This window comes from Microtus ochrogaster, linkage group LG7_11 (assembly GCF_000317375.1).
Source record: "Microtus ochrogaster isolate Prairie Vole_2 linkage group LG7_11, MicOch1.0, whole genome shotgun sequence".
In the NCBI taxonomy this organism is placed as follows: domain Eukaryota; kingdom Metazoa; phylum Chordata; class Mammalia; order Rodentia; family Cricetidae; genus Microtus; species Microtus ochrogaster.
Window position 1 is genome coordinate 18515564 of NC_022032.1, and position 16226 is coordinate 18531789.

The 16226-nt window shown below is 45.2% G+C and overlaps 1 protein-coding gene across 10 annotated transcripts in view; it reads left to right on the plus strand.

Annotated features, from left to right (window-relative positions):
* Fat1 (FAT atypical cadherin 1) overlaps window positions 1–16226 on the plus strand; it is a 117035-nt gene that overhangs the window by 79888 nt on the left and 20921 nt on the right. For all 10 annotated transcript variants that reach the window (XR_003378305.1, XM_026786948.1, XM_026786953.1 and 7 more), the window contains 6 exons: window positions 2352–2627; window positions 2733–2943; window positions 8194–12261; window positions 12912–13108; window positions 14806–14959; window positions 15467–15700. Coding sequence is in view for 9 of the 10 variants with exons in the window: in XM_026786948.1 (XP_026642749.1) it covers window positions 2352–2627; window positions 2733–2943; window positions 8194–12261; window positions 12912–13108; window positions 14806–14959; window positions 15467–15700 (5140 nt within the window). In the remaining variant the exon portion in view is untranslated. The remainder of the gene's footprint in view (window positions 1–2351; window positions 2628–2732; window positions 2944–8193; window positions 12262–12911; window positions 13109–14805; window positions 14960–15466; window positions 15701–16226) is intronic.

Below are 16226 nucleotides of genomic sequence, written 5' to 3' on the forward strand. Positions count from 1 at the left end.
ATAAAACTTTATCCTTCCAATCAGGATGTCCCTTGGCACCAGGTTGAATCGTTTTTCTTTCTCTCCTTTGTGTCTCCAGATAACTTACAAATTGGGCTGCTTTTTGTTTGTTTGCTTGCTTGCTTGCTTGTTTTGTAAGAGAGGCTGGTGTGGTTGCACTGAGGCAGTTTCATTCCCATTTTCTTGCAGTTCCCCTGGAACACGATTGTTGCATTCGGCGAAGGCAGCCTGGTTGGAGACTTGTCTCCACCTCTCGCTCTTGCGCAGAAACAAACCTCAGACTCACTCTATTTCTATTGCCTCTGCTGGAAAGAAAGGGGAGTGGGCAGTGCTAGCCACCTTCCCGGTTCTTCTGAGGGTCAGGGGAGAGGGCAGAGGACTCGCTCTGCATGCCCTTACAGCCTCTCCTCAGGACATGTTCCTGTGACATAGATGTCACCTAGCATCCCTGTGCAGGCTCCTGAAACATCCCTTGCTTTCTGTCTCTGGTCCCTGAGACTCTGGGGCCGCTTAACTGAGAAGAAGAGGTGGAATGCCTTTCTTCTGCTGGAAGGGTGTGAAGTATATAAGATAGCCAATTCTCCATTTTTAGCTTGGGAGTTCAGGCGGTGCAGGTTCAATTCTATCTTCTTCCTGTTCCTCTATTCCTTCAGGTCCAAGTCTTTCCGGTCTCTTAAAGATCGGTAGGCATTCTCAACTTCGACCTTCCTGGTCAATCATCTTCTTCTCAGTTTCTTCTCAGTATTCCTTACTTTGGAGAGCCCCCACCCACCTCTGGATTTTCAAAACCTCACCTTATGACGTGCTAGCAGCTTTTAGGCTTTGTAGGAATATGACATGGCCCCTGGAGATGGGAGCCACCATTGCACCCTTGCTCTTCGCCTTTAGACCTTGTGGGTGAGAGCTGGCCCAGTGCTCGGCAAGAGCGTGTCTGCTGAACTGCCTTGTCAAAATGGGTCGCTCGTTCTTTTTAGCTGAACCCAGGACAGCATCAGACTCCTGTCTAGTTTGCACTTCGTGGTCAAGTTTTAAATTTGTAAGTCGACCAGGATTTGATTTATAGAAGAACGGCCGTTTGCAGCTGCGCCTCCTGGGTCCTCTTTTATCTTTAAAAGCTAGCCATCAGTAGACCCAAATGGTTACATACTTTTCACATAAAACCTTCTTTTGTGGTTTGGTGAATGGATTTAGGATTCACATAGAATTGAGCGCGAAAATGCATCTGTTGACGCTGTGGTCTTCTTTGGGAATACGGTTGCAGTATCATGAAAATCCCATCTTCATGTGGGTGCAGCCGCATGGTCTACAGTTACCTGGCATCACTTGTTCCTCTTAAATTAACAAACCCTTGTGTTCTGTAGAAAGCCAGTGAAACTTGGCTTTCTTGTTCATAAACTATAAATAAGCCATATTCTATGATTGATACTGAGTTTTACTATGCTGTCCATCTAAATCACTTTATTTTAAAAATTAATCATCTGTCAAGGTAAACATTTTTTGTTTCTAATTATGACTAAGTTTTTTGACATCTTCCTTTTTGCTCTAAAACTTTAATTTTATGTGACTATCTTTGACAAGAGTTTTTCTGTTCAACCTGCTTAATTGCCTTTCAGAAAGAAACATTTGCCACTTAAGGGATTTTGAAGCCACGGAACTGTAATTTAAGAGCATATTTTGGCAGGAGTGGGCTTCTAACTCTCGGCTCACGTATGCTAGGAAGTTCCCAATCATTGAAGTACATCCTCAGTGATTTCTAGCTGTTTCTTTTGTATTAAAATCTTATGAGGAACTTGGAGTCGCAGGGTTTAGAATGAGAAATTTAGGTAACATTGCCACCCCTCTCGCTGGCCTGAATCTAACATAGGAAATGGGTATACTGGCAGAGTAAATTGATACCTCTCCTGAACCATCTCCAGAGGTCCCTCGTAGAGATCTGTGGCAAATTAGCCAGCATTTCATAAGGAATTTTTAGCTGTGTCCAGAATCCTATTTCCATAGATATTGTTCAATATTACGTAAATAATATACCAAAGATAAGAATCTGTAGAAGGTTTCTTTGATTCTAGACTGTTGTTGCTTTTATTTCTCCTATTCATATTTAATTTGGTTCAATAGCATTTTTTTGTTGTTGTTTGTTTTTGTTTTTCGAGACAGGGTTTCTCTGTGGTTTTGGAGCCTGTCCTGGAACTAGCTCTTGTAGACCAGGCTGGTCTCAAACTCACAGAGATCCACCTGCCTCTGCCTCCCGAGTGCTGGGATTAAAGGCGTGCGCCACCACCGCCTGGCTCAATAGCATTTTTCAATTAATTTTGAGTGTATCTTTATCCAAGTCTTTTTGTCGCTCATTCCAGGTGCTTATCAAAGTCATAGATACAAATGACCACCGCCCTCAGTTTTCTACATCAAAATATGAAGTCACTGTTCCTGAAGACACAGAGCCAGACACGGAGATTCTGCAGATCAGCGCAGTGGATAAGGATGAGAAAAACAAACTGATCTACACCCTACAGAGCAGCATAGACCCTGTGAGTCTCAAGAAATTCCGCCTGGATCCTGCAACCGGCGCTCTCTACACATCGGAAAAGCTCGATCATGAAGCCATCCACCGGCACGTGCTCACAGTCATGGTACGGCCACGCCCTTTTTGACTGGAAGGGATGGCGATACCTTTTTATTCTTAGTCCACAGGAAAGAAGAAGCCCAAGAGAATAACAGTGTGTTGATTCTTTCAGGTACGGGATCAGGATGTTTCTGTGAAACGCAACTTCGCCAGGATTGTCGTTAATGTCAGCGACATGAATGACCACGCCCCGTGGTTCACCAGCTCCTCCTACGAAGGCCGAGTGTATGAGTCCGCTGCGGTGGGCTCGGTTGTGCTGCAGGTTACAGCTCTGGACAAAGACAAAGGGAGAAATGCGGAAGTGCTCTACTCCATCGAATCAGGTATTTGTTGAAGCAATGGAGTCTTGTCTTTCTGTTTGAAAAGTGTATCTCCCGTTTTCTAAAATTACTTCTAGGTATTGAAGCATTTCTGTGTATCACTGCAAAAATGTTTTAAATTTTTAACTTAAAAAAAAAAACTCCGCCAATGAACAAAGATAAAATCCTAATAAGTTTGAGTGTCAAGAATTCTGGAGATTACCAGTATTAACATAAATTAAGACTGATATATCCTGCAGGGGCAGGGAAATGTTATTTTCTAATTCAGTTTTCCTGGAATTATTTTAGGCAGTCATTTTAGGCTCTGAACCCAGTCAGGAAAATGCTGGCTTAGAAATTCAACATTTTAATGAGAATATTTTCTCTGGCTCAGAGTAAGAAATGCCACGACAGTGTGAAGACTCTCCCGTCTTGGCTCAAAAAGGGGCACCCTGCTTCCTACGCCTTGCAGACTCGCCCCACAGTCCATCCCCACGTACCATTAGCAGTTAAGTGACATGCATAGGACCAAGTTGTTGAACCAGGCCACAGGGTGGTTGATTCTGGAGAGAGAAGTCTTTGGAAGGGGCCTCTGGCATTGACGAGAGGCAGCACAGTGGTGGCCTGAGCCAGGGAGGGTAAACCGAGCCTGAGCCTAGAAATTCCAGAATAAAATCAGGCAAGAGCCCCCCAGTTGAGGGCATCGATGCCGTCACAGCAGTAGAGCAGGTGGTGTTCTTTTTCCGCTGCTGCTCACTCATCCAGGGGGCTGAGGCCACACCATTCGTGTGCCAAGTACTGTGTAAGAGGTCTCCAGGCTGTGTTTATTAGGTGGGTCTTTCCATCGGCCTCACGTGGATGAGGCGAAAAAGGCTCTACTTGGAGCGCATGCTCACACAGCTAGGCGTTCCTAGCCCTGCTCACTCCAGTCAGTGATGCGTGTGGAGAAGGCACCTCAGTTTCCTACAGTCCTCACTGTTGAAGTTGAAGAAACAAAGCCAATTTCATTCTTTGTAATGAATTTAGGGTATTTTTTTGTTTGTTTGTTTTTTGTTTTTCGTGACAGGGTTTCTCTGCGGTTTTGGAGCCTGTCCTGGAACTAGCTCTTGTAGACCAGGCTGGTCTTGAACTCACAGAGATCCGCCTGCCTCTGCCTCCCGAGTGCTGGGATTAAAGGCGTGCGCCATTTTTTAAGTGCATAGCTCTCTCCACTTATACGTGGTGTCTTCTAGGCATCGAATCCATAGAGCTCGTAGATGATCTATAGATCACAGACACTAAATAAATCTGAGTATATACAGAGTGATTGTGACACAAATACCTCCCGGTGTGCTTATGTGCTGATCAAACTATTTTTATTTCCTTACGTGTTTGAAAACTCACTTGTTTTCTCTAAAAAAACTGGATTGACTTCGTTATTCCCAATAAGATTTTATGATTAGAGTGTTAAAATGCACGGTAGTGGAGTTAGTGCCTTGGATAGACATACAGAAATTTTCCCCCCACTGCTTGAGAAATTTAGCAGTTGGGAAAACAGCGCATTCCATCCGTGCATGCCTGAGCCTTCAGTGAAGTGACTTTGTCGCGGGCAAACTGACTGGGTTGGTGGAGGAGAAAATGCTCATTTTTTTTCCCTTTGCTTTCACATAATTCTCAACAACTGGGTGTCTAAACTGTGATTGCTGGTGCCCGAGTGAAGGCTTGCGCATTCTTGGAGTGTTTGTGATGACTGATGGCCTTAGTAATTTGGTATCCTAAGAATGGAACTCTGTCTCTCCCCAGAGAATAGGCGAGGCACCAGTGGGCTGTTCCCATGTGCAATAGGGTTTTAGGACCGCTTTCATCGTGCAGCATTAGACTGAAAAATTAAAACAAAACAAAACAAAAAAAAAAACCTCTCATAGGAAGCCACTACTGTGATTGTGCAGCAGCATTAGCATGTGCCCGTGTCTGTGTAGATACACAACACCTGCTGGAGTAGAAGTTCACACTGCCTTTCATTGAACACTTCATTCGTAATCAGCTGTTTTTAACTTATATCCGATTACATCTAATAAAGTTTGGAATTCTGGTTTTAAATTTTACTCGTAATACTGCATAAGTTTAATTAAGAGAAATTTATTGAGCAAAAGGTTTAGTCCGATTTGGAGTCCTCAGGGAAAGGAGTGTAATGAAAAGTATTTCCATTTGCAACTGGATTACGTACCAGAGACACATAAGCGCTGTACTCTGGGCTGGAAGGTGTTGGCGTGTTGAAAAATAGATATAGCGTTACTACTTTTCTCACCCCTGGGGAGAGATAACACTTGGTGAATGTATTAATTGATTAGGATTGGTTTGGTTCCTCAAACTTATATCATAATTGCCTCTGAAACTTGGTAGAGGGTCCCACCCCGTCAGCAAGTACTTGCTGAACACAGGCTGTATCTGTTGTCTCTCTTTTGTGCTCTCTAGGAAATAGTCATGGGTTTAGGCTTGTTAGTGCAGATCATTTTCCTGCTGAAACGCAGAGATGAATTTAAAGTTGTACTGCTCCAGCTAATGCAAGCGAGTCAACCCCACCCTAGTACAAGCTTCTGCTCGCCTCATTTCCATCCGCAGCGAGCAGACATGTATTCCAGGGCTTGGGGAGTGCACCTGCTACCTGACAGTCTGCAGCCTTCTGTACATCCGATGCTTTGTGCCTCAATACATAAACACGTGAGATCCAAAGACCGAGTCTCTGGCTGGGCTCCCGGTGTGACAAGCTCAGGGTCCTCTGAATCCAATGCCTGGGTCTCCCAGATGATGAAAAATCGTTTTGAATTTTACACAGCAAAATTCTTGATAAATAGCAAGAATGTTCTACATACTATAAAGAAAATGGAGAAGCTTGGTGTGGCGGCATATGCCTTTAACTGCAGCCCTTGGGAGACTGAGGCACGATTATGAATAAGGGGCCAACCTGAGATACATAGTGTGTTTTTTTTGTTTGTCTGTTTGTTTTTTTGGTTTTTCGAGACAGCGTTTCTCTGGTTTTGGAGCCTGTCCTGGAACTAGCTCTTGTAGACCAGGCTGGTTTCGAACTCACAGAGATCTGCCTGCCTCTGCCTCCCGAGTGCTGGGATTAAAGGCGTGTGCCACCACCGCCCGGCCATAGTGTGTTCTTGATGAGTCTGAACTGCACAAAAACAAAAGACAAACCAAAAATAAATGAGTGGGAAGAAAGAAAATACTTAAAATGAAAAACTGTAATAAAGAATAAAAGTAGTCATACCGGACAGGCAAGTCAAAGAAGGCCTTCAGGCAGGGCCATTCAGTTAAAGTCTGAGTGAACGTGTAAATAGGTGAACGGAGAAATTGTGAGAATAGCTAGGGAAGGCCACATTGGGAGACAACATGGTCCGTATACAGGTCCAAGGTAAGAGAAGAGCAGAGGATGCTGGGAACACAGTCACGCATCATAACATTGTCCATCTCTGCCACATTAAAAACTTTGATTCATGTCTTCATTTTGAGGTCTTGGACCTATGAACTTGACTGGCAAATAAGATTTCACTATGGAAAATAGGACAAATACATGCAAATGAAGGGATATAAATGTTACCAAATGGGCTGTTTTCCAAAGCAGGCATAAGAAAGACTCGGGGTTTCCATTGAGTTAGGGGGATAAATTCAGTTGCCCAAACTGTGAGTAGGTGCACCTGTTAGGCTAGGCAGTCACCACAGGTTTGCAAGATGAGAGTAATGGGCGGGAAGAACAAGAAAGGATCTCTGAGTTTTGATGTTTGCCTAAGACACAGTGACAACCTGGGATCATGGATGTTCCTAAATACAGACAGGCCGGAAATCAGTGTCTGAGCAGCCTGGCAGAGGCCCGGGCCAAGGTTCAGCCCAGACCTTAAGGGTCTGGAGGAGCCTGGGCTTCCGCCCTGTTTCAGACTGAGGCATCGCCTTGGGGCTTAGACCCAGAGCCAGGCCAGCTTAATGAAAACCAGGCTACGTCTGGCCTCAGAAAAAAATGTCGTGGATTTTTGGAAAATGTATTTAATGAAGGAAATGAACACTGCAGAGGAAGTGCTTGCGTTTACTGTGCAGAAAGAAGTGCTCGTTAGGTAATCCTCTGGTTTGCAGATCACGCTAAGTCATTCTGGTGTGAAGGGTGTGCTGGTGTCAAACCCAGGAGGAAGAGGAGTGTGAGAAAATGGCAAGTGAACGTAGCTTTGCCTTGCAGTGTGCATTTGGGAAGAATGGAGTCAGTGCTGGGGCTGATTTCTAGATGCTTATTTATAGGACGGAAAAGGGCTGGGAAGGATTCACAGAGGGGTAGAACCCAAAGATACCCTTATACACACGTGCACACGCACACACACACACGCACACGCACAATGCCTCGGCTCCTTCCAGAACATCTAGAGAATGACTGGTCTCTTTAGAACTGCCATTGCTATGGGAAGGTTTAGACTTGAGGAAATACTAACTCTGCGTAGGACAGGCTGCAGACGTCCAAAGAAACGCCAGTACAACCATCTGTCCTAGCAGTTTGCTTCTCGGCTGCATAAGCACTGTTGATGTTTTGAAGCAAACAACTCCCCACTGCGGAGGCTCTGGTGTGCCACGTAAGCTGTTTTTGTCTCTTGGCCGCTATCATCCACGAAGTAGTAGCACTTCCTCTCTTTGGGTTGCGACAGCCAAACTGCCAGATGTCTCCCTGGAAGCAAAATCCCGCCTACTCTAGAGCGCCCACTGGTAGATCAGTCAACGTGGAAAAGGTTAAGGAGGGAATATTGTTGAAATCCTCAAAACTTGACAGCTAGGGCGGGCTACAGAAAATTGCTTCTCGGTTCCCTAACTACCTACAAGGCTTTCCTCAAGCGCAGTGCAAGTTTTCTCAGTGAATTAAAACTCTCCCTTGTAAGCGGTGAACACCGAGGACTTGATGCACCCTGCAGGATTTCAGGGCACTGTTGGAAACTGCTTAGCCGTGCAAGTGGAGAGCCGTGTGTTTCTACAACACATTTTTCAGTTCAGCAGAGAGAGTTTTGGCTTTAGGTACAGAACAGTATTTTTTTTTCTATTTCTTGCTTTTCATATTTGACAGCCAAAATTCTGAACAGTTTAAAGGAGTAAAAATGAAATAAGTAGAAGGTTTCATCCAATTGTTGATATCCCCTGCTTTCCTATTTAATTCAGGATGTAAGTTTTTAAAATATCTCTTTTTCTGTTTCTCTGCTCTTTCTGTCGCCTTTGGGTTTTTCTCTAATAGATTCTTTCCTTTTTCTCTTGTCCTTCCAGGAAACATTGGAAATTCTTTCACAATCGACCCCATCTTGGGCTCTATAAAAACTGCCAGAGAATTAGACCGAAGTAACCAAGTAGAGTATGATTTAATAGTAAAAGCTACAGATCAAGGCGATCCCCCGATGAATGAAATGACCTCTGTGCACATCGCCGTCACCGTCGCTGATAACGCCTCCCCAAAGTTCACGTCCAAAGAGTACTCCGTGGAAATCAGCGAAGCTGTCAGCGTTGGTACTTTCGTCGGGATGGTCTCTGCTCACAGCCAGTCATCAGTGATGTATGAAATCAAAGATGGAAACGTAGGCGATACCTTTGATATTAATCCCCATTCCGGAAGCATTGTCACTCAGAAAGCCTTGGATTTTGAAACTCTGCCCATTTATACTTTGACCGTACAAGGGACCAACATGGCTGGTTTGTCCACCAACACAACTGTTATTGTGCATTTGCAGGATGAGAATGACAACCCTCCAGTTTTTGCCCAGGCACAATATTCAGGATTCGTTAGCGAATCCGCTTCGGTCAACACTGTGGTTCTGACAGATAGGAATGTCCCGCTGGTGGTTCGAGCCACGGATGCCGACAGGGAGTCCAATGCTCTGCTCGTGTATCAAATCGTTGAGCCGTCTGTGCACAGCTATTTCACCATCGATGCCACCACTGGCGCTATCCACACCATGCTGAGTCTGGACTATGAGGAAACACGTGCTTTCCACTTCACTGTGCAAGTGCACGACATGGGGACTCCGCGTCTGTTTGCCGAGTATGCAGCCAATGTGACTATTTATGTCATTGACATCAATGACTGCCCTCCCGTCTTCTCTAAATCACTCTATGAAGCCTCTCTTCTGTTGCCTACATACAAAGGAGTGAACGTCATCACCGTGAACGCCACTGATGCCGATTCCCGGGCGTTCTCACAGTTAATATACTCCATCACCGAAGGCAACATTGGGGAGAAGTTCTCAGTGGACTACAAGATGGGCACAATAACAATACAAAACACGACTCAGTTACGAAGCCGCTACGAGCTAACCGTGCGAGCCTCTGACGGCAGGTTTACAAGCACGACCTCTGTGAAAATCAATGTGAGAGAAAGCAAAGAGAGCCCGCTCAAGTTCACCCAAGACATCTACTCTGCCGTCGTGAAGGAGAACACCACGGAAACCAAAACGCTCGCTGTCATTACTGCCAAGGGGAACCCGATCAACGAGCCTCTGTTTCATCACATCCTCAACCCGGACCGCAGGTTCAAGATCAGCCACACGTCAGGCGTGCTGTCCACCACCGGCATACCGTTTGACCGCGAGCAGCAGGAAGCATTTGATGTGGTCGTAGAAGTGACCAGAGAACGTGAGCCGTCAGCAGTGGCCCACGTCGTGGTGAAAGTCACCATAGAAGACCAAAATGACAATGCACCAGTGTTTGTCAACCTCCCCTACTACGCTGTCGTGAAGGTCGATGCTGAGGTGGGCCACGTCATTCGCTACGTCACAGCCATTGACAGAGACAGCGGCCGAAATGGGGAGGTCCATTACTACCTCAAGGAGCATCACGACCACTTTCAGATCGGGCCCTCCGGTGACATTTCTCTGAAGAAACGGTTTGAGCCCGACACCTTGAACAAGGAATATCTTGTGACAGTGGTTGCTAAGGATGGAGGGAGCCCAGCTTTCTCTGCCGAAGTTCTAGTGCCCATAACTGTCATGAACAAAGCCATGCCTGTGTTTGAAAAGGCTTTCTACAGTGCCGAGATTCCAGAGAACATCCAGGTGCACAGTCCCGTGGTCCACGTCCAAGCCAACAGCCCAGAAGGGTTGAAAGTGTTCTACAGCATCACAGACGGAGACCCTTTCGATCAGTTTACCATTAACTTCAACACTGGGGTAATAAATGTCATAGCACCGCTGGATTTCGAGTCCCACCCAGCCTACAAACTGAGCATACGGGCGACCGACTCCCTGACGGGTGCTCATGCCGAAGTCTTCGTTGACATCATAGTGGAGGACATCAATGATAACCCTCCCGTGTTCATGCAGCAGTCTTACGCCACAACCCTATCGGAAGCCTCTGTCATCGGAACACCCGTCCTTCAAGTGAGAGCCACAGACTCGGATTCAGAGCCAAACAGAGGGATTTCCTACCAGATGTTTGGAAATCATAGCAAAAATCATGATCACTTTCACATAGACAGCAGCACGGGCCTCATTTCACTCGTGAGACCTTTGGACTACGAACAGTCCCAGCAGCACAAGGTTTATGTAAGGGCTGTGGATGGAGGGATGCCCCCACTGAGCAGCGATGTCATCGTCACCGTGGATGTCACTGACCTCAATGATAATCCACCCCTGTTTGAACAACAGATTTATGAAGCCAGAATTAGTGAGCACGCTGCTCATGGGCATTTTGTGATGTGTGTAAAAGCCTGCGATGCTGACAGCTCGGACCTAGACAAGTTAGAGTATTCCATCCTGTCCGGCAACGATCATAAAAGCTTTGTCATCGACAGTGAAACGGGGATTATAACGCTCTCAAACCTGCGCCGGCACACCTTGAAGCCGTTCTACAGTCTCAATGTGTCTGTGTCTGATGGGGTTTTTCGAAGTTCCGCTCAGGTTCACGTAACTGTGATGGGAGGCAATTTGCACAGTCCTGTTTTCCTTCAGAACGAGTATGAGGTGGAACTGGCCGAAAATGCCCCCTTACATACTCTGGTGGTCCAGGTGAAGGCAACGGATAGGGACTCTGGCATTTACAGTCACATAACTTACCATCTCGTGAATGACTTTGCAAAAGACAGATTTTACGTGAATGACAGAGGACAGATATTCACTCTGGAAAAGCTCGACCGAGAGACCCCAGCAGAAAAAATAATCTCCATCCGTTTAATGGCAAAGGATGCTGGAGGGAAAGTGGCGTTCTGCACCGTAAATGTCATTCTCACAGATGACAATGATAATGCCCCACAGTTTCGCTCAACCAAGTACGAAGTGAACATTGGATCCAGCGCCGCCAAAGGAACGTCGGTCGTTAAAGTCTTTGCGAGTGATGCCGATGAAGGCTCTAATGCTGACGTCACCTACGCCATTGAGGCAGACTCTGAAAGTGTGAAGGAGAATTTGGAAATCAACAAGCTGACCGGCTTAATTACAACAAAGGAAAGTTTAATTGGTTTGGAGAATGAATTCTTCACTTTCTTCGTTAGAGCTGTGGATAACGGGTCTCCGCCCAAAGAATCCGTTGTGCCTGTCTATGTCCGGATACTTCCACCGGAAACGCAGCTTCCAAGGTTTTCAGAGCCCTTTTATACCTACGACATTTCAGAAGACATGCCCATTGGAACAGAAATTGACCTCATCCGGGTAGAACATAGCAGGGCTGTTCTCTACACTCTGGTCAAGGGCAATACTCCCGAGAGTAATAGAGACGAGTTCTTTGTGATTGACAGGCAGACCGGAAGGCTGAAGCTAGAGAAGAGTCTTGACCACGAGACCACTAAGTGGTTTCAGTTTTCCGTCCTGGCCAGGTGTACTGTTGATGACGCTGAGGTGGTGGCTTCTGTCGATGTTAGTATCCAAGTGAAAGATGTCAATGATCACAGCCCAGTTTTGGAGTCCAACCCTTATGAAGCATTTGTTGTCGAGAACCTGCCCGGGGGGAGTAGGGTCATCCAGGTCAGGGCATCTGACCTAGACTCAGGAGCCAATGGCCAGGTCATGTACAGTCTAGATCCATCCCAAGGTGCAGACATCCTCGAGTCCTTTGCCATTAACATGGAAACAGGCTGGATTACAACCCTGAAGGAGCTCGACCACGAAGAGAGAGCCAGCTACCAGATTAAAGTGGTCGCATCGGATCATGGCGAGAAGGTTCAGCTGTCCTCCACAGCCATCGTGGATGTTACCGTCACCGATGTCAACGACAGCCCGCCCCGGTTCACGGCTGAGATTTACAAAGGGACTGTGAGTGAGGACGACCCTCCAGGCGGCGTGATTGCCATCCTGAGCACCACCGATGCCGACTCTGAGGAGATTAACAGACAAGTGACCTACTTTATAACAGGTAAACCACTCCCGACAAATGTGCAGTGGACAGGGACCCCTTGTTATATGGGGTATGCTAGGGATGGATTGATGGATTTACAGAGTTAGTGTGCTTTCAGTCACGCGTGTCTAACATGAGGAGAAATAACATGTCAGCTGAACATAGGCCTTTCAGCGGAGCTGTTTAAGCTAAGACTCCTATGACTTATTCTGTTAAACTTAACAGTTAGTATTTAATAAATAACATCTAAAGGAAAAGTATCGGTTTATTATAAGCTATTTGATAAACTTTAATCTCATATTTGACTAGAAACGGTACTGCTCCTCTATTACTATAAAGGGAAAAGCTAATATGTAGTAGCATGTATAGCACACACCTGTAATCCCAGGTCAAAGGAAGCTGAGGGAGGAGGATTCTTTATGAGATGCCAGTGTGGGCTGTAGCCGAGACTACATGGTGAGTTGAGTCCATCTTAGGATACAAAACCAGAGCAACAAAAACAGAAAAGTATCAGCTTTAATTATACTTTGAACGGTCTTAATCCCCTTTAAATCATAATGTCATACTTTTTTTTTTTTTTTTGGTATAGTTTCTTTTATCTTGTGGTTACTTAATTCACTTTCTAGCCCAACAGTTTTGGCCATCATCTTCCTCTCTTGATTTACCAGGAGGGGATACTTTGGGACAATTTGCTGTCGAGAATATACAAAATGAATGGAAGGTCTACGTGAAGAAACCCCTGGACAGGGAGCAAAAGGACAGTTACCTTCTGACCATCACGGCAACCGACGGCACCTTCTCTTCCAAAGCCAGGGTGGAAGTGAAAGTTCTCGATGCCAACGACAACAGCCCAGTGTGTGAGAAGGTAAGTGTGCGTCCCTCAGGACGGTGCATCAGCCGTGGGCGCCTCTGTCCCTCTTCTGTAGGACAGCTGTCAAGGCTCTGTAATTCACCTGTGTTTTGTGTTGTAGCTGCTTATTGCTGAGGTGGAGGAGAGGCAGATGCACAGGACTTGAGAAACTCTCAAGACTGCTTGGCATGCTAAGTTGATCGAGAACTTTTTTCTGGAATACTGTCAAATGCGGGCCTCTTATTCCAGTTATTCTAGTGTCTGACTCTAAAAATGCTCTCTAAACTTTTTGTAGCGGTAATCTCTTCCTTTGAGGATACAGTTGTTTTGGGGGAGGGGGGAACATCTGGCCAGCAGCTTTTCCTGCACAGCCCAGGTGTGCTTCAGCAGACCATTTTGAGGCAGTGGGGTTGTTCACACCAGAGAAACCAAGAGGTCACTGGAATGACCTGCTACTGCTGGATCCAATTTTACTGGGGCTGTGGAGCCGTAGCGGGAGCGATCGCTGGAGCTGAGCCGTGAAAAGCCGCCCAGCTGCAGGGCTGGGGTAGACACAGAAAGCCTTGCAGTGTGAAGAGTGAAGGCAGGGGGGTGTTGGGGGTGGGGGCTGGGGGGATACCAACTTCATTTGCCAGCAGTGCACAGGATCCAGACATAGGGGCACACACCTGGTATCTCAGCACGTTTGGCTGAGACAGGAGAATTGCCACAAGTTCTCAGAGGAGTAAGCACAAAATTCATCATCAGAAGGAATGCACTGTTAATTCTAACATGTATTTGTATTTTTGGATGACATTATTTGATGACAGTGACTGGCTATGTATCTGCTTTTTTAGAGTACATACATAATATATCTGTATCTATCTATCCATCTATCTATGTATATTACTTAAAAATATATATACACACACACACAGACACACACACACATATATATATATAACATTTTTTTCTATTCATATTTTCTAGATATTATACCAGTCTGCCTTGAGTAATAATATAATTGGGAACACAACCACTTATAATTGTCACTGTTACAAAATACTCAGTTTTGTGAACCATAAAATATATTTCCCTGTATTAAGCTCTTCCTAAGAAGTAATTCAGCAGAAGCATAATCTCTTTCCCTCCTGTTCTATTTATGGCATGACTAACGTGATAATTGGAAGTGGAACCAAGTGTCCAATTGTGTGAAAGAGGAAACCAGGCATCCACCAACGTGCCTGGCCGTTACCTAGCTCCAGTTTCCCCCCATCCCAGGAAGACCATTTCTAACTGTAGTTATTCGGTTCTCTGGGATGAATGGTTGGTTGTGCATTGTAAATCCCTGTGCTTCAAACTAAGTAAATATAATGTAACAGCTATGTGCTTCCTCGAGTTTCTAGAGAAATCCGGGCTACCGCTTCACATTCTCGCATAAGCATTTGAATTAAGAATGAAACTGTTGGGAAACACATCATATTCTGTATCCTGTGGGTTAAATGTCAGGCCAGACTCGCGGATACGGGGCTGGTGCCTGTTACAAGGCTCTTCCTTGTTTTCACATCTGTTTTCAGAGAGTGATCACTTTTAAAAGCTCTTCGGGCGTTAGCTTCGGTCGTTTCCCACGTTTTCCGCGGCCAAATGAAATGATTTCTTCTCCGTCATTCCCTTGGCAGTCACTGCTCGGTTTGAATGCTTCTGTTATAACGGTGTTGTTTAACGTCTTGTAGACTTTATATTCTGACACCATTCCTGAAGACGCCCTTCCTGGGAAACTGGTCGTGCAGGTCTCTGCCACAGATGCAGATATCCGGTCCAACGCGGAGATTACTTATACTTTATTTGGTTCAGGTGCAGAAAAGTTCAGACTAAATCCAGACACAGGTAAGCATGGAGTTTGGGACTAATTTAATTTGTATTTCCTGTATGTAGGTGACATGAGATCATGTGCCAGACTGGAAATTGCATTTTTTTTCTTTTAAAATTCGTTCTGATGCAGTGGAAATAACATCTAAACCTGAAAGGAACTTAAAGAATAAAAATTGGAATGAGGTAAAAATAAGTAGCCATAGTGTCAGCTACTTGAACTAAGGACTTTAGGATTTACAAGTTATTCAGTTTCTCAGAAAAAGCTCAGAGTGTATCTTAAAGTTTCTGATTTACTTATATAATATAGTGTGTTTCTTAAATTTGCGGACCTCAGTTTATAATTGGCATTTTCTGTGATGAAAATGATGCATATTTTCTTCATCTTTAAGCTTATTAATTTGGTAAGGAATTGTTGATACTATTTTTCTCCAGATGAGAATTGAGGTTCGGATTTTGTATTTGTAGGAGAAAAAAACATGAGGGATTATCATGGTTCATATCTTAACTCCTCTTTGTCTCTAGGTGAATTGAGAACGTTAGCCCTCCTTGATCGCGAGGAGCAGGCAGTTTACCATCTCCTTGTCAAGGCCACCGATGGAGGGGGACGATCCTGTCAGGCTGCTGTTGTGCTCAACTTAGAAGATGTGAATGATAACGCCCCTGAATTCACCGCAGATCCGTACACCATCACCGTGTTTGAAAACACGGAGCCGGGGACACTGTTGACCAGAGTGCAGGCCACTGATGCAGATGCAGGTACTCCGAGACACCGAGTTGTTCTTCTGCCCTTGGGGTGTGCAGAAGACTTTCCCCCTCCCTATCATGCATATTCCAGTGCATGTGTTTGACCATCTTCTTTTCCTCGTGCACATGACAGAGCTCAGCATTGTTGTAGTAACAGTAACTGAGACGTTTTCCATGACGTTTAAAGTCCTGACAATTACACCGGGGAAACTTCCTGCCACGGTATAGCTGCGGTGTCTCTAAGATTGTGTTTATTGTCTTCGTTAACTAATTTGGCTCCCAGTGTTGGGGATTGAACTTGTGGCCTTCATATGCCTGGCTCACATTTTGCTAACTTCCTCCTTAGCTCTTTGAGGTGCTTTTAGTGAATAAATCAGTAGTGCTGTAGAGATATTGTTACATTCATAGGAACATAGCAAGCAAGTACTATATTTGCTTAAGTTTTATCAGTTTTCAGAAGTATTTGTGAAGAAAATGAGTGTATGCCTTCAGACATTCCGATACTAGAGAATATCTTCTGGAGTCGTTGATACTGACT